This window comes from Eptesicus fuscus, chromosome 11 (genome assembly GCF_027574615.1).
Source record: "Eptesicus fuscus isolate TK198812 chromosome 11, DD_ASM_mEF_20220401, whole genome shotgun sequence".
In the NCBI taxonomy this organism is placed as follows: Eukaryota; Metazoa; Chordata; class Mammalia; order Chiroptera; family Vespertilionidae; genus Eptesicus; species Eptesicus fuscus.
This window is the reverse complement of record NC_072483.1, coordinates 75,405,510-75,424,845: the sequence shown is the minus strand read 5'-3', so window position 1 is coordinate 75,424,845 and position 19,336 is coordinate 75,405,510. Positions and strand designations below refer to the sequence as shown.

At 36.7% G+C, this 19,336-nt stretch overlaps 1 protein-coding gene across 1 annotated transcript in view; it reads right to left on the bottom strand.

The window, feature by feature from the left end:
* Positions 1 to 3,174: 3,174 nt before the first annotated feature.
* The window catches only part of ABCA12 (ATP binding cassette subfamily A member 12), a 171,199-nt gene continuing 155,037 nt past the window's right edge, over positions 3,175 to 19,336 (bottom strand). The window contains exons 44-53 of the mRNA XM_054723042.1: positions 18,546 to 18,799; positions 16,295 to 16,499; positions 15,048 to 15,157; positions 14,606 to 14,747; positions 13,243 to 13,377; positions 10,771 to 10,874; positions 9,524 to 9,616; positions 8,345 to 8,450; positions 5,880 to 6,017; positions 3,175 to 4,310 (exon numbers count right to left, since the gene is read on the bottom strand). Of these exons, the coding sequence (XP_054579017.1) occupies positions 4,209 to 4,310; positions 5,880 to 6,017; positions 8,345 to 8,450; positions 9,524 to 9,616; positions 10,771 to 10,874; positions 13,243 to 13,377; positions 14,606 to 14,747; positions 15,048 to 15,157; positions 16,295 to 16,499; positions 18,546 to 18,799 (1,389 nt within the window). The 3' untranslated portion in view covers positions 3,175 to 4,208. The remainder of the gene's footprint in view (positions 4,311 to 5,879; positions 6,018 to 8,344; positions 8,451 to 9,523; positions 9,617 to 10,770; positions 10,875 to 13,242; positions 13,378 to 14,605; positions 14,748 to 15,047; positions 15,158 to 16,294; positions 16,500 to 18,545; positions 18,800 to 19,336) is intronic.

The following is a 19,336-nucleotide window of genomic DNA, read 5'->3' as shown; positions in this document are numbered from 1 at the left end:
AAATGTTGGCTATCATTAAATTGAGGTTAGTCCATCAGTGGCTGATAAAATACCAGGTGTATTGGTTAATAATGCATATTTTTTTCAAAAGATGGAGTTATACATATATTGATATATATGTGATTTTGTTGTATTGACAGCAAGCTTCAAAACTTCATATGTCAATTTTCTGAAGGTGTTAACGTCATAGATATATTTACGCTTAAAAATGTCGCATTTCGTGCCAAAAAAAGAGCATTTGCGGGAAGTTTTAATTCATTACTTTATTTTGAAGAAAAGTACTGCTGAAAGTTATCATATACTTTGGGAAGCTTATGATGAACATGCTCCATCTCAAGATACTTGTGAACACTGGTTTAAATGCTTTAAAAGTGATGATTTCGATGTGAAAGACAAAGAACATCCAGGTCAACCAAAAAAATTTGAAGACCAACAATTACAAGCATTATTGGATGAAGATGCGTGTCAAACTAAAAAATAACTTGCAGAAAGATTAAACGTTGCTCAGCAAACAATTTCCAATCATTTACAAGCAATGGGAAAGATTTTAAAGGAATGAAAATGGGTGCCACATCAACTGAATGAAAGACAAATGGAAAATCAAAAAGTCATCAGTAAAATGTTGCTTCAACGGCACAAAAGAAAGTCTTTTTTGCATTGAATTGTGACTATCGATGGAAAGTGGATTTATTTTGAGAATCCCAAATACACAAAATCATGGGTTGATCCAGGTCAACCATCAACATTGACTGCAAGGCCAAATCACTTCGGAAAGAAAACAATGCTCTGTGTTTGGTTGGATCAGGAAGGTGTGGTGTATTATGAGCTTCTAAAACTGGGTGAAACCATTAATACTGATCACTACTGACAACAAATAATCAATTTGAACCACACTTTGATGGTGAAATGACCAGAATGGGCCAGAAGACACAGGAAAGTAATTTTGCTTCATGATAACGCACCATCACACACTTCAAAACCAGTTAAAGACACATTAAAAGATCTTGCCTGGGAAGTATTAACCCACCTGCCATATTCACCAGACCTTGCTCCTTCAGATTACCACTTGGTCCGATCAATGGCACACACACTTTCTGAGCAGCACTTCAAAACATACAAAGAAGTGGAAAATTGGGTCTCTGAATGGTTTGCCTCAAAACAAGAAAAGTACTATTGGGACGGTATCCACAAATTACCTGAAGATGGGGGAAATACGTAGCTAGTGATGGACATTACTTTAAATAAAGCACTTTTGATGTTTCTCTTGAAATTACCGTGTTTTCTTTGATTACAAAATTCACATTATTAACCGGTACACCTGCGATAGATACAGAGGATGACCTATAACTGTTAACAATGGCATAGGTGTAAACAAAAGGCAACCAAAGGGTTAACATATTTATCAGAGGGAGACAAAGAAAAATCAAGTTGACAATCAGGTGAATAGAATTGCTAATTACATACTTAAGTGAGTAATGACTACAGGTACATACTTTGCAAAGAATTATTTAAGGGAAAAAATGTTCTCAAACAAGGCTGCAACTCAGGTGTTGGCCAGGGCTGGTTTGTCATCCATGTGCTCAACTGGGAAGAATCTATTTCCAAACTTAGCATTCAATTTCCTGCACATCGTCGGGTTGAGGGTCTCAGTTTCTTGCTGGCTGTCAGCTGGAGTCCACCTTTGCTCCTTGCAGTTGTTGGCCAGAGGCTGCCTGTAATTTCTTGCCAATGAGCTTCCCCAACATGGCCTCTTACTCTATTAAAGCCAGCAAGGGAGAGAGGCTCTAGGTAAGGCATGTTACAATCTTGTGCAATGTAATTCCCTTCTGACCAATGGAAATCACAGGTCCCCCCAACCCCCGCCCCCCCCCCCCCCCACACACACACACATTCAAGGAAGGAAATTGATCATTCAAGAACATGAGAACAGGAAGTGCTGAGAGGTAGATAGGATGGGCTGGAACGCTCCACACCCATGCTCTGTGGGATCAGAAGCTCCATTCTGCATATATCGGAGGCTCTCGGTCTCCTGGTCTCCTCTGCCGCTAAGCTTCTCCTTCTCTGTGGCAAAGCAGTCATTGCACCTCTTTCAAAGAAGATGTTAACGTATCCTTTCCTCAATTTCCACTAGACGCTCATTCACATAACACATTGTAAATGTGGCTGACTTCAATGAAAATGTAGAGGTAGTGAGGAAAGTCCACAGCATGGCTGCACAGCAAATGAAGGCAAACACACGTTTGGATATTCATTGTTTAAAAGTCTATTCAACCTCTCCACTTCCTCACGAGACTGATCTCTGTCCAATCCTCAGCCTTCCACCATCTCACAGGTTCCTCCTTCCTCCACTTCCTTTCTCTCTTTTCCCTTTGCTTCTTTTCCTTCCATTGCTGAGAAGCAAGCAACCAACCACCACAATAACAAACACAATGAACAATAAACAAATCCCAAGTTTCTTTATTCTTTCATAGAGTTTGACTTTCTTTCTTTTTTTCTTTTTTTTTTTTTGCTGTATGGGCTCCTGAAGACATATCCTCTCAGAGTTACACCTTCTACTCCAAAAGTTTACCTATATATTATTTATATTCCACAAAGGCATTTTCTATCCCAAGAGAAATTCTGTTGCCATCTGTTAAGATACACATTGTTAGTCTGGATATATTACAAATTAGGATGCATGTTCTGATAGAAAAGTATGAGGGTCAATAAGTACAGTAGTAGAATGGGGAGGGGGACTGAATTTAAACTGAGAACAAGGAAAGAAAGCTGCTCAGAGAAAGAATAACATTTCTGAAGACTGTTAGCTAGGCAGCAAGAGTTGGGGCACAGCATTTCAAATAGCGGGAACAGCATATGCAAAAGCCTGGAAATGGGAAGGAGCGTGGCTTGGCACACTGGAAAAACTGAAAAGCCCAGAATGGCTAAATGCTAAAGAGGAAGGGAAGGATGAAAGGGATGAGAATGGAGAAAGGGATGAGGGTGGAAAGTAGGAGCACATACATGGGTCCTTGTAGGCCACATGGCTCTAGTTTTTAGGCCCCTGGCTCTCCCCTAACAAATAAAATGACTTCATGAATAGTTTTGTGGTTTTTTTTGAACCTTGAGTTTATTGATTTCGAAACAGAAACAGTTATGCCAAAGCTGGCAAACTTGGACACACACACATACAGCATACACACACGCGCACACACACACACACACAAGCAAATGTTACATAAAGCACCTTCCCTGAGGGCCATATAATTTGGCATTATTACGAAGTCAATCAATCTTATAGCCATTAAAATGATTCTGGGTCAGCCGGGTAATTAGCTGAAAATTATCTTCATATTCATTTTTTCTCCACAGGAATCTTTCTTGCAGAGAGACCCAGAATACGAGGCTTTTTGTAAGAGCTTAAAAAACAAACAAACAAACTTGCCTGCCAGCAGCACATGGATTCTCTATCAGTTTTCAGGATTTGTATCTGCCCAGCTGACACACCCATTTTTCCCTGAAGAGAAAGTAGCGTCTTGCTCTGCCCTGTGCCTGCCTATTGTCAAAGCACGTCAGGAATACAGCTAAGTTCTGTTTACCACCAGGGTAAACTGCCTTCCTATGACATTCTTGTAGAAAGCCATTGTGGGGGGTGGGGTACAGTCTGTCCCCAAGTGTTTGCAGGAACGGAAAATGACATTGTGTCCACTGCTTACTGCCAATGCTAATCTGGCCCTTAGCACATCACAGTAGATTCATTTAGTCATGATGATTTTCATTCTGCTATTTGTTGGAAATAATTTTTTGTTGTTGTTCTCCCAATTCTACCTACCCCAGACTGCCTTATTTTTCTTTTCCACTCTTACTTTTCAACTAATAACCATGCCTTTTAAGGTTTCTTTTTTATTGAAAGTAATAAATTAAGACATTCATCTTCAGGTGGTTCATCTTTGCATAAAAACCACCAGCATATACATTAGCGTGCTCACAGCGTTGAGTAGATAGGAATTCATTTCAGTAGCAACAACATTCAGTAACTTAGGAAGAAAATTCTCCATTTATAGTTACTTGCTAGTCTTACACAATTGTAACTTTCTATACAGTATAACACTTTAAAATGAAGATGTCCTCAGGAAGTGGTATCCTCAAGGGAGTGGTGTCTTCCGCGGTGGTTCTTCCTCAAAATGAAGCCATTGGCTTTGCTGCGATCGGGTTTGCTGGAGGTATCAAGACTACATCCGGTCATCCTGTGAGTCAACATTTATGGTGGAGCCTTGGCTATTGGTATCAACATTTCCATAGGATTTCTGGTCTTTGGCAAAGTTGATGAAAACCTGATTTTTTTCAAGGGAAATAAAGCCATTAGTGCTTGATAAACCAACGGAAGAAATAAGGTTAATTTATACACACATACACACTTGGAAGAGCAAATAAAAAAGATTAGATTCTATAGGGGCATGCTTATATATATATATATATATATACACACACACTCTTGAGTATGTATATATATATATATATACACACTCTTGCTAGGAGTCCTTCCTTTAGCTATTCAAATTTAATTAGGGTTTGAAAATAATACCTATATCTACAACTATAATTATGTTTATAATCATAATAGAAATCTAACATATATAGCTACTTATCTGTACCTGAATGCTCTACATCAATATCTCTCTCTATCGAGTATAAACAAGGAGTCCAAACCAAACCCTTATCAAATGCTTATATGGTGATATTGAAAGAAATGCACTAATTTCAAGAGTTAATGCACTAAAATAAAATTTGTATAAAAATCTCACATTAACATTATGTTCAGTAAGCCAATTATTTAATAGGCAGACATTTATTACTTTGTTTAAAATTATTAAATCTATTAGTCATCTATTCATCTGGAAAAAAATGAGAGTCTATTTCATGCCAGATACGGTGCTGGTAGTTAGTTACAAGTCAAAGGCTAAATATTCTGTGTTAGAAAAGCCATCCTTGTCTAAAACCCCATAGAAAATTGTCCATAAAGTGCAGCACCATTTATTGACTCAAAGGCCCCCAAGGCCTCACCTTCTGACCCATTACAGTGGTAGATGCAATCAAATGTTCTATACATCAGGTTGGTTGAGCCAAACAATTCAAAGGTGATGAAGGATGCCCCATGAAGCCCTGAGTTATTGAATATAAATGTAATTAAGACATGATGTGAGTAAAACAAAAGAATTCTGCCTTTGCCACTTTGGTTGCCCAGAACCTAGCAGACCTAAAAATCTGGCACCAAATTCTCTCCAGATACCCCACAGAGTATCGAATTCAGGAAGCCAATCAATGGAAATGGTATTTAAGAAACCTATCAAGGAGAAAGCAAGGAAAGTAGTTTGTTTTACAGGTGAAAGTAATGTTTTGTTGCTTTACATATGTACTTAACTTGATGGATATAGATGTCTTGTAGAAAGGAAAAAAATCTCCTTTTCTCACCCTGGCCAGTTTGGCTCAGTGGGTAGGGCGTTGGCCTGCAGACCTAAGGGTCCCAGGTTCGATTCCGGTCAAGGGCATGTACCTCGATTACAGGCTCCTCCCCTGCCCAGGCCCTGGTCAGGGCATGCAGGAGGAAACCAATCCATGTGTTTCTCTCTGTCTTTCCCTCTCTCTAAAAATCACTGGAAAGATATCCTTGGATGAGGATTAAAAAAACAAAACAACTTCTTTTCTCTAGTAACAATAGTTAATGCTTTTAACATTTTTTTTTTCTAACAGCCCAAAATCTGGTTAGAAATCAATTAAGTTTTTCAGGTGTGAGATTAAATGTTGCTTCAACTATAACAAATAGAATGTCACTGAAAGGAAATAAACACAATGTGTAGTAATTAATGTGATATTGTGCGCGGGGGTCATGGCCTCCAGCTTACCTCCTCCAGAGTAGTCTGGCTCACTAAGAAGTTTGTGATATTTAAAGCAGTCTTGTTGGTTTCCAGCAGATCAAAAATGTTTGCTACTCCTCCTGCCGTGACTGGCACATGATACTCGAGCATACTGAGGTGCTGATCCTGTGGGAACCAAAGGGGAAAAAAAAAGTATTTTGCAATGTCAGGTAATATTGACTTGACTAGTCATATTTGAGCAAGAGCCAAGAAAAATACTGAAATTTATTCCACTGAAAATGACACTACAGTGTAAATAATAGGTGTGTTTTGAAACTAACAGCTTAAAAAGATAAGATGGAAAGTTTTATGAATGTCAAAGAGAAAACAAATTAAAAAGCTAATGAAAATTCCAAAGCATTCTACATTAGTGTGCACTTATAAAGTCATCATAGTCTCACCTGCAAAAAAATATTATGGGATGATATTTCAGATGTCAGATTATGCTCTCAGCTCACATAAGCTTTTTCAGAGATAACATTTAGAAATTTCATTTTTTAAATGTTAAAATTCACCTGAAGGGCCAAGGATTAGTTGCTCAGTTTATATTGGCTAAAGAGGCTAGATTGCAACAGCATTTCCTAAGGAAACCTCATTCAAATAACACTATATATTTTCACACCTGACCCCAAAATTCTCTTCAACTTCTTTATGTTAGTCAATACATAGGATTAGCATCTACTTAGTAATCTATTCTCATTTCCTTGGAGCATCTCTAACACCTTGCTCTTCTGCATATTTAATCAGTTGTCATGTCCCATTTCCTTTTCACCTAAAACAACTTTCCAATTTAAACTTTCCTCTCTATTTGCACCATCAGTATCATTAACCTGAGATTGATCGCTCCAGGTCTGAGTTACTGCAACCACCTCTTCAGAAGCCTAGAAACTATTTACACTCATATACTGTCCTAAAGCAGCACGGGTAATCTTTTCTAAACACTAGCTTAATCAGGATGTAGTCTTGCTCCAGAATCTACCCCTGGAACTCTATGGGTTAAATCATGGCTGTGCATTTCAGCCTGGCATTCCAGACTTCCCTTGCTGGAAACCCCTCCTCTCAGCCCTGTACACTGCCCAGCCCCTCTCATCGACTTCTTTCACATCACACCTGTCACTGCAATCAGGATCTTACTTCATTTTACTTCCAACTTGTTCCTGCTATTTCCCTTCTAGATATCTAGAAACCACCAGATGCTTGTAAAGGATGGTCTGTTTAAAAAGAAATAAGACTTTTATCATCACTGCATTTGTCTTGTGTAGCCCTGGTCCATGAGGAACAGACCAGGGCGAATGTAATCTCATCACTCAGCGAATAAGCACAGACTTCGATCTAGAAATTCACGGAAAGAAAAAGCACTATGACCAACGTGATTTGTGCAAGGAACGGGTCCTTTCGATTTTTAAACTTGATTTTAATTTAGATGATAGAAAATGAGCTTTGATAAGAATTGTAAACGCTATTATTTCCTGGAGAAGTTAGCTAAAGCTTGGGAGGTTGAGGCAAAGGTATTTTGTAGAGATAAAAGAATTGTTTTTAAAAACATATTCTATTTTGTTCTCTCCAATCACTTCACATTAATATGGTGCACTTATTTCTCACGCCAATCTTGTGATGGAGATGCCATTATTGCTATTTTACAAATGAGAAAAATGGGGCTCAGAGACTTTAACTGTCTTGCTAGAAATCACACAGGGAGAACTTGACCTCTGCCCAAGACTTCCAATTTCTTTTCACCACTCCACACATGATTTCCCTTTACAACAAGAATTTGCTATAATCATTTTGTACAAGTTCCTGTACATCAAAGCTGTTATATAATCATAATATTTTTTCATAAAGTGCATTTAAGTTTGAACTATGTGCGATCTGTAGGGATCCATCCTGTGGATACATATACTAGTAAGATGGAATTCATTGAATAATGTGGGTTTAAGAACTTGATTCCAAGTGGTTCTGCTCAAACCTTTGTGGGCTTATCTTTTAAATGAGGGTAGCAAAGAAGAGAATTGCTTCTGGCTGAGCCATTCTGAAATTCTGGAATTCTTTTTCTAAACAGAAATAATATCTGTCATCCCTCAGTTCCCTAATGTATATAACTGGTAAACTAGTTATGTATACAACTCGGAAACTAATACAGTATGGTCATAAAGCCTTTGTGAGGAAGAAATAAAGGAAGGTGTGTGAAAAGATGGCATTACTGTTAATAGCTACAAAAATATAATTTTTGTAATTATACAAAATAGGTTTTTGAAGATTCTATTTGAAGAATAGAATAATTTGAAGTTCCTATTTATGCTAAGTGTGCTTCAGAGCATCTTATATAAATTTAACTAATGAATATGTTAAGATTAACAATAAACCTGTGGTCAACTTGAAAAGGGCAAATGTCCACTATGTTATTGGATATCATAACCAGTCAATATAAAAAGGCAGGACAATCTCTTACTCACTTTTAAGTATGTTTTTGGAAAGTGCAGTTGCATGAACCTTGTGAGGGCCTCCATGCTAACTTTGGTATTCTTCACGTGAACCTTGACAGTAAATCCTCGTCCAAACCTAGAAAGCGAAAGTGCAAAATACAATATAAGTTCCATTTTGCTGAAATAGCTCCCCTGGAATTCTAGATAATGAAACAGGACCCAAGCTGACCATTAGAGCCCCTTTTCTTATATAAAGACTGTTATTTTGTCATAAATGTTCAGGGCATGCTGCAAACTGGAAATAGTGAACTGCCATGGGTTTTTTAAATTTATTTCTACTGCTATACAAAGTCAAAATCTTTAGACAAAAGCTGCATTAGAAAAAATATATATAAAATCTTGGCTTTTTTGGACATCCATGAATTGACAGTTGATATCAATTTCTGGGGTGAAATACTTTCTAATTTAAAGCAAACAAGGTCTTGGGAGGTAAGTCATTGGAAATTTGGTGTCAATGGTAAAGATTAAAGTCATTGGGTTTTAAACATGGATAAAAATAGATATACCAGCTAACTGTTAGCACCAAGAGTAGAGTTTATATGCAAGTTAAGAACAACATATAAGGCCTCTTCCATCCTTTTTATTTATCTTGGTTAATACTATCATATAAGAAAGCCAGTTGTACAGATAAAGTTATAACATCATGAAGTTTGGATATATATATGTATATGCACTCTGGCAAATATAAAATGTTAATTTCATTTTAATTTGTTAGTATTATATTTAAGCACATTACCCCAAAATATCATTGATTAAAAGGTTTTGAATGAGATAAAAAATGTTAAATAGCTCACTGAAAGCTTGTGCATATGGCAAATGAACATATTAGATAAAAATCTTTGCCTTCCTATACCTGTCAAAGTCTAATTTGTTATTTAGTAAACTCCTGAAACTGCCTTTTGAGGTTATTTTGGTTGTGGATTAATCTTTTAAAGCTTGTAGGCCTTGTAAGTTTTGGGGTTATTAACTAAAAATACATCCAACCCTCATTAAGATAATTTAACTTTAAAATGAGGCAATGATCAACTTATCCATTCCAATTCTACTACTCATTGCAGGGTAGGCTGCTGAGATTGTCCTTGGAGGTGAGCATAGTACCATCAGATTGATTATGCCACTCCATATGTTAAACACACATTTGCTCTTCACCTGCTCTTTATATGCTGCAAAGATCCAATGCACTGGAACCTCCCATTCACCATGATGGCCAGCCTGGTACAGAGAGCTTCACATTCTTCCATGCTGAAAGACAGTACAACCATTTCAGAATTCTGGACACAGAAAATTGGAGTTCCATTCATGAACAGAAATTAACTATTTCATTATGGCACTTTAGAAATACTATTTTAGTTCCTTAATATGGCTTTTCCCTTGAAGAACTAAAAAAAATTTAATATCAATTAAATATCTTCACCTAGGGTTTATTACTGCTCCTTCTTAAGCCTGAGGCCAACTCTTTCACTCGGAACACCCTATCAAGCACATTACTTCTTTCAAACTCCCTCAAGCTTTGACTTGAGACCTACATTTCCTAAAAAATGTTCCCCAAATAACACTGAGCTCTTTTCATCATGCTTCATAGTCCATACTTAGTTGGTTTTTATGGTTTTGTATTTATAACTCATTAACCTGCATGTGATTACATAATTTCTAATCTCATAGACCATGATAACTTCATATGAACGTTCATGACAATTAAATGATTGGCTCCAGGATAGATGGTATGCTAGGGCAAGGCTAGGATAGAAACAAGTTTCTTGATGATAAACTAGTCGAACACTCTTTCTACTATATGATAATTGCAATAAAAGGGTGAACTTCATGCAAGGTCAACCTCACAAGAAAAGCATAGGTGCTTCCGGTGCTTCTTTACTTAACTGATTGGGAGGGTCTACTCTATGAAGAAGGCCTGGGAGCTGCTTCTTAAAGGACTGGGTAAGGTTACACCTTGGAGAGACTTTCTGAAAAGACCATTTTCAGGGCACGGCGAGAGGAAAGGTCAATGAGTGTGTATGGAATCACGAGTCATTCAGATAGACTGATTGGAGAGGGTGTCATAGGGAAAAAAGGGCTAGACATTTAGATAATAAAAGGCCTTGCATACTAAGCCAAAAGATGCTGAACTTTATGCAATAGGCAACAGGGTGTCATAGTTGAGTTGTGAGGATCATAAATCGTAAGAAATTTGTTTTTAAAAAGATTGTTTAGGCCCTATCTCAGCTGGATTCTCACTATGTAACCTGCCCGACTTGCTCCTAAGGCTATAAACACAAAATACTTTCACCTAATTGTGAACACTCATTATCAATATGTATTACATGGGGATTACCTTTTCCCACCCATCATCCTAGAATCGTGCCTACCTATTGACCTGAAAGTTCCCGCACTCAGTTTACCTGTGAGATGTGAGGATGACAGAACATTTATTCTGTACTTCCTCTGAAATGATCTTCCAGAGGTGCCGTTTTGACTTAGGATCCATCCCAGAGCTTGGCTCATCCTTAATAGAAAGTTACAAGAAAAATTTATCAAATTAATTCATTTTTGATGAGGCTCCTCACATGAATCACTACATCTCACTTGCCTAGAACAAAAATCACTTTGCGAAGTCCTGCGACTAACTTGTTCATACTTAATAGACTTCTTTCTGCTGCTGTCTAAAAGCTCAGGATTAATCATTTAAAATTGACAATCTGTTTTAAAAAGTGTCTCATTGAAGTTGACATCCTATAACTTTACACTTGTCTCTTATATTTCTTTGGAAAACATTCTGCTTCAATTACTGACAAAGCAGAGTTTTTACATTTAATAGTACATTGTCACATATATATTTGAAGCCAACAGCAACGAGATTGCTGCCTTGCTCCTGATAGCAGACGCGTGGCTGTGAGTAATAATATGCTATGTGAAGTGGAAAGAACACAATTTGAGTTTTCAGTTAATACATTTGAGGTATATATATATTTAAAAATATTTTATTGATTTCAGAGAGGAAAGGAAATGGGAAAAGAGATAGAAACATCAAAGATGAGAGAGAATCATTGATTGGCTGCCTCCTTCACACCCCGTACTGGGGATGGAGCCCACAACCTGAGCATATGTCCTGACCAGGAATCAAACCATGACCTTCTGGTTCATGGGTCCACGCTCAACAACTGAGCCAAACCGGCTGGCTTGAGGTGTATTTTTAGTTTTATGTCATTAATTAAAATCTCATACTCTTTGGGGAAATAAGCATATAATTTGCAGAAACTGCCAAGTGGAAAGATATAAATTATATTTGAAAAAGTAAATGCTGTTTCAAAAATTGTTCAGACATAAAATTAGAAATGTAGCAATGGATAATCTAAGCAAGCAATAGTAGGGCAAATGGATGATTAAACAAACAAATTACAGGTCATCAAGATTAGGTAAAAATTAAATATACACATATGTAATGGAAAGTATTTACATATGATCACCAGAGGCTGTTTTTATAGTAGGGGCTTAAATTTAAATTTAGAGAAAGAAATGAGTGATAATTTGGGGACACAGTAAAGGATATATTGTCACAGCTCCTATTTTTGAAGATGATGGCACATATAGTAAATGCGTATAAAAGAAAATATACTATCTTTCTCTCAAAGCCAATATTTCAGTGAAGCTCATTAATAGCTAACATTTGCACAGCACTTTTAACTTTTTGAAGTACTTTACATCTATTATCTCACAGGAGTGCCTAAGGATTGTTTTGTTCAATTTAAGGGACACTTACACAATAAAATTCCATTATAAGCATCGATTGGCAGGGATATAATACATTGTAAGCTCTGGTATTACAGAGAGTTGGGCTGTGCATCACTCCATCTGGGCAGTTTACATGAACTGATCCTCTGCATGACTTAATCCCGGGAATAATGTGGTGATTTATAAGTGGATTTTTATTGCATATACTTAAGGTTCTTTTGGAGTATGGATGTCCTTAAATGAAGGGGATTTTCCTAAATAAGGGCAAGCTTATTTCTCTGAAATACTGGGGAGCAGAATGCTATGTTACCCCTGTGTGTAATTTACATTTCCAGGTGGTCAGTTTAATTTTATAGCTCTTAACAAAAATACTTATATTTCTTGCCTTTGAAAAATTCAGATAAAATAAAATGGCAGATTACCAATCACATGTCAAGCTAGGTAACTCATGGATTTCAGTAACAAGGAAATAACATTTTAGCAAAACACATTGTCTTAAAATGTGTCTTTCCTTCTTTCTAGAAGTTTAAAAATATGTTAGTTCACCTGATCCGTTACCAATACAACTGATTTCCCCAGTAACTGGGAATCAAATTCTACCATATTCCATTACTGACTCACTTGTATACCCTGAATTTATTCCAGCTAATTCCCATTCCCATGCCAAGTGTTTTCTCTGAAACTGACTGTGACACAGCTTCAGACAAAAACATATTTCAGGGCAACTGTTGTGGCAACAAATTATTTGCTGATATAAATTCCTTTCATGAGATTCTATAGGTAAAGTGCTTCGCAAAACAACCAGCACACAGTGAGCGCTTCACAAATGTTAATTCCAATAATGAGAATGAAATGTGACACCCAATTGGATATGTGGTTCTAATTGTGCAGTAGCCTTTTAAAAAATATTTGTTTTTATTGATTTCAGAGAGGGAGAGAGAGAGAGAAACATCAATGATGAGAGAGAATCATCAACTGGCTGCCTCTTGCATATCCCCCCACTGGGGTTCCAGCCCACGACACAGTCATGTGGCATGTGCCCTGACTGGGAATCGAACTGTGACCTTCTGGTTCATGGGTGAAGCTCAACCACTGAGCCACACCAGCTGGGCTGCAATAGCCTTTTTCACGGCTTCTCTTACCAGCAGTAGGATGGAAGGCTTCCCGATCAAGGCCAGTGCAGTGGATAGTTTTCTTTTTGTGCCGTAGCTGCATAGAGAGGTAGCCCGGTCCTTGTAGGGCATCAGGTGAAGTCTGCGCAGGAGTTTATGAACAGTCTGTGGGCGGAAAAGAGAGTTAGATTGAACTTCTCCTACCAAAACCCTTAAAGCACTAAACAAAGAAACATAAAAGCAGTTTGTGAAAAAAGTGTGAAGAAATACATACCAGAAAAATTCAAACATTTAAACTGCACATAGACTTTATTTTTATTTTCAAAGGTCCACTTAAAATTAATAATGTTTTAAAAGATAAAAGTGATTCCGGGGAGGCTGATTTTCAGTGGGATTTCCCCCCAAAGGTGTTGCATGTATGCATATGTGCATGTGAGTGTGTGTGTTTGTGTTTGCAATTGCAGATTATTCTTCCTGCTACATTAACACAGGGTTTCCTTGTTAAGCTTAAAAGAGCTAAAACAGAATTCAACCTTTCTCAAGGCAGGTTTCTCATTGATGTCCTCACAGTTTCATCTTTCTTCTCCCGGAGAGGTGAGTTGTCAGAAAGGCTTTAAGTCTTTTTAAACTGACCTGGTATCAAAATTTTATCACATTAACTGAGGAATCATGAGTGCTTGTGGCTATTTTTGTACTTAAATAGCCCTGGCAAATAATGGATTTCTAGGAAGATTTCAACAGGTCCCTGGGATTGCAAAAATAGAGGAAACTGCCCTGAAGGTTAACCACTCCATTACAAGGGCAAATAATTGTAGTGAAGTACAAACCCACATTTAAAAATTCAAATGGGAAGCTATTCTATTTTACTTCGGCATTTTGTAGGTAATTCCATTTTGTATCTGGACATTAAAGGATGTTCAGGCTTCACCAATCAATGCTCCACCCACAGCCAAGGCCTGTGTGATCCTTTTTTTGATAGCTCTTAAAAAGTAACTGAAAGCCTGCCAGGCATGACTCAGTGGTTGAGCATCCACCTATGAACCAGGAGGTCACAGTTCCATTCCCCGTCAGGGCACATGCCCAGGTTGTGGGGCCAATCTCCAGTAAGGGGGATGCACGAACCAGCCAATCAATGATTAGCTCTCACCATTGATGTTTCTATCTCTCTCTTCCTCTCCTTTCCTCTCCAAAATCAATAAAAATATGTTAAAAAATAACTGAACAAAAACTGACCGAGGAGCTTCTAAAGCTGAGTTCAAAGGTATGTATATGATATATGCAACCAAGCTAATCAGGAGGAAATGTCTTAGTTTTGTAGATATCAACTTGGTCTTGAGGGGATGAAGGGTGGGAAACAGAAACAAATGATCTAGTTTGTCACACTTATACTCACTTCTTTAATATCTTTTTCTGGAATTCCATGTATCCTGGCATAGAAATACAAATGCTCTTCCACAGTTACCAGGTCATCTAAGGCATCTTCCTGAGGACAGTAGCCAACTAGTGAGCTGTGAGAGTCTACGTGAGCCAGAGATCTGAATTGGGAGAATCAAAGACACAGATGAGTTTCAAAACTTAGTTCCCTCTCTATCCCCAAATGTTGGGAAGGCAGTTCTCTTTTAGTCATGGTGATTAGTGGTTCAGATAAAAAGAGGAAAAAGAATCCCACCATCAGTTACACTTAAAGTTTAAAAATTTCTACTTTCTTGAATAGCCATCCCCCCTCCCCCCGAGGATTTAATACCATAACCATAAAATAACATAAAGAATCTGCTTTAATTATTTTTCATTCAATTGCATAGTGCTAAGTTATTTAAAGCATTTGTTTTTCATACCCAGTCTTATTTCTGATCAGAATGTTTCCACTTGAAGGAATTATGTCTCCAGTCAGCATTTTGAAGATAGTGGTCTTTCCTGCTCCATTCACCCCAAGAAGGCCAAAGCACTGGTTAGCGGGAGAAAAAAAAAATTGAAGCTTAATTAAAACCAAAGACATGTTACTATTGTATATATTTCCTCCTTTTCCTTGGGTAAAATAAATTACCAAGAAAAATAAATCACTGGAATTATTCATGCACATTGTAGTGCTTTATTGGCATTTGATAAAACTTTCTATTTTAAAACAACTGGGTAATAAATTGGCAGTTACATAATAGTCATTGGATGTAAAGTACAGCATAGGGAATATAGTTAATAATATTGCAATAACTATGTATGGTGCCAGATGGGTACTAGATTTATTGTGGTGCTCACTTAGTTAGTTATATAAATGTCTAATCACTGAGTTGTACACTTGAAACTAATATAATTTTGTATGTCCACTCTAACTGAAAAATAAAAATTCTTAAAACATATGGGTACTTATGTATCATTTCCCTCTCTTTCCTTTAACTACATTTGAACATTTGAAAATATATATGACTTGTTCTATATATATCACAGCACACCTCTGAGTGACATGGAAAAATACCGAGTAAGATATGCTAACCTGACAAAGTAATTGTATTTATGGATTTCACATTTTTCACACAAACTGTAATCACAACTTTACTGAATAAGCTGCTGAAGCAGAAATTTCTATATACTGTCGAATATATTTGATACATTTATTTTGCAGCTCTGCTCGGAAACTAAGGGATATGCCCACCTTGTGTTTCTCCTTTCAAAGCTGCCTTAATATTGCTCTGTGAAAACAGCAAGAATAAATATGGATGCAGTCCCAGGACCTCACTTCTGACAACTGATTTCTTTATGCTCTCTATTGAAGAGGCCTGGAAACTAAACATGGAGGAGAACACCCTACACAGGCTTCTTGACTGACAGCCCACCCAGGGAGGAGAGTAGCTTGGGAAGGGGCTCAGGACTTGGCATGTGATGAATCCTCCCTATCAAGAGGGAAGACATATACTGTAGGTATGTAACACATGGGTCTATAAGTAAATTTTATAGATAGAACCCATCAAATGATTCAGAGGTTGATTTATATATTTTTAGAAAAAAAATTAAGGAAAGATAAAGATTTATATTTGTCACTTATCATACCAACATTAAGGACAGTTAGAAACAAAATACTATTTCTCACCTCCCCAGCAGGTATCCCAATGCTGATGTTGTTTACAGCTATAATCTTTTTGTGGATAAGTTGGTAGGACTTGGTGAGACGATGGAGTTGGACCAGGTCAAATTCACCTGCACCATTCTCAACTCTTAATCTCTCAGCCCGCACATCTTCATCTTCATCTATTGTCTCAATTACAGGTGAAGAATTAAATTTTCTGAAGAAGAGTCTAAAAAAATGAACCCAATAATTTGCATCAATGATTCTGAAATGGCACCATTCAATTTTGACATGTTTTAATGGGTTCTTGCCTCACTACAAGTATGCTATCACATACTAGGTTTGTTTTAAATTTGTTATGCATTTTGCTACTCAAATAACTTAAAAATTAGTATGAGTGCTCTTCGCCATATTTGCTATGATATTTGGAAAACAACTTTTGCTTTCCATGACTTGAATGCCCATAGATCCACTGTTACAAATCAGATTCCTAATTTTTAGTAATTAGGAGGTCAGTTTGGGTTTGAAAGTTACTTCCTAACAGAGACCAGAATCATTAATGAGAATCAACACTTACAATTGTACAATCAGTGATCACCTTTTTAAAATACTCTCTATTTCTTCTTTTATCATCAATAATATGAATGTTATTTCTATAATCTTTTTACTGTGAATGTCTTTAAGGTCAACCATGAAAGCTCAGTAAGTGTCAAATCTCAAATCCACATCAGTATCTTGCTTAACAAACACCAAAGCAAACCAAACAAAACAAAGTTTAAAACCCAACAAATCAGTTTAGTTTTCCTCCTGATGTCTCTGTGTCTTTTAATGATATCCCCAGAGATCACAACTGTGATGCTTTCTTTGAATCTTCCCCATTCCAAAATCCACTCATGCAGTCAGTCTGATAGCACTGGAAATGCCCTATAATATCCAGTCATTGTCATCGATCGTTTTCTGTCTATTTCTATTACCATCATGGGCTTTCACTCTTTCTCACTTAGATTTTTCCAGGAAACTCAAATTGCTACAGTGTCTCTGACTCGTCCATCCCAATTAGCACTATCTCAACAAAATCATACCTCCTGAGGCACCATTTGATCATGCTGCTCTCTGTTCAAAAACCTTTAATGGACTACTGTTAGTTTGTTGAACAAAGTCCAAACCACATATCTCTAACCAAACATTCAATAAACTCCATGATCTTCCAACCACATACTCTAACTCCTATTTCATTGCATTTATTCTGTTCTAAACTAATAGATATTTCTCAGATATGTCCCAAGATTTTTTTCTCCATCTTTGCTCTTGTCATTTCTTTCATTATTATTAACTTAAGTTTTATTTTCTGATAGGTAATATGTGCACATCATGTATTTAAATGGTGCTGAGACTATATAATGAAAAGTAAATATTCTTCAACCATATACAGTTCTTTTCAGCACAGGCACACATAATTATATAGTCTATGCATGTGTTTGTATAAATAACATATATTTCCTGTCTAACCCAAATGGTAATATACTTTACTCAGTGTTTTAAACCCTGCATTTTTCACTTAATAAGTATTAGAAGTAATCCAAAATATTACACAGGTAACTGTGTCATTCTGTCTAATGGTTGCATGGTTTTTAATTTATGAATACATGTATATAATTTATTTAACTAGTCCCTAAATAAAGTTAGGTTGTTTTCATTCTTTTGCTATTAGGAATAGGTTGCTATGATGAATAATTTTATGTATACATAAATTCACATATTTGTGAGCATATCTGTAGAAAAAATTCCTAGAAATGGAATCGTTGGGTTAATGATAGGTGCATTTATGATTCTGTCCTCAATTTTATTTTCCTAAATCCATAGCTAATATGACACACATTCACCATTTTTCAAAAAGTTGCCCCAAATGCATTGTTAATATGCTACATAGTCAATCTTCTTTCCCCACTTCTATTTTCCCTAACTCAAACAACATAAACAGACTACATCTTTTGTTTATGTACATATTTTCTCTCCATTGCTCAATCTTAATTTCTTTATAGCTCACAATTGTGCTTAATGTTACTCTCTAGTATACAATAATACTTGCATAGTAAAATTTTATAACTATTTACTGAATGAAATGAATGGTGAATTATGCTACAATTTTTGAAAAGGTTTTTTGAGCAAAACATTTCCATACTGATGGAAAAGCTTAGACATATTGACCCCTCCCTGAATATTTTGAATTGAGTTCCATCATGGATGTCACACACTATGTTTTCATTGTATTTACCTGAATTTTTTTATTAGCCATTCATTAATTAAGAGTCGCAAGAAAAAGAACATGGTGCCCTGAGAAACCAAAGCCACGAACATTGCACCTAGTTTATCCATCTCAAAGGTTTCACTTGGGTATTCTACACCATATGCTTTTAAGAAGTCCAGGACCGACTGTTGCTGAGAAAGTTCAATCAATCCGTAGCCAAAACAGAATTGTGGGAATATCAGGAAAATGCGCTTGAGGGTTTCAGAAATAAGTTCTAACGTCTGAAATAAGATAAACAAAAGTGAAGCTCAGTGTTAGACTTCCAACAAATTGACAAAAATTTAAAGCGAGATGTAGACAAATATTGGAATGAGAAGCTTAACTCGATTGGCAATTATTTCATATGTATGTTGAATTTGCATATAGATATTTACTGTAACCAAATGGTAGAGATTCATACTAAAATTCAAGCAGATCCAGGCCAGTGTGGTTCAGTGGTTGAGCATTGACCTATGAACCAGGAGGTCACAGTTCAATTCCCGTTGGGGCACATGCCCCGGTTGCGGGTACAATCCCTAGTGTGGGGCATGCAAGATGCAGCTGATCAATGATTTTCTCTCACCATTGATGTTTCTATCTCTCTCTCCCTCTCCTCTCTGAAATCAATAAAAAGATATTTAAATATATATATATATTAAAATACAGGCAGAAAAGATTATATTTTTCTTGAGATGATCTAAGATGTTGGGCCAAACCCTGGAGACAGAATCACTTCTAGACCTGCCTTAGGTTTTAGGAATGTAGAAATAGCCAGGGTA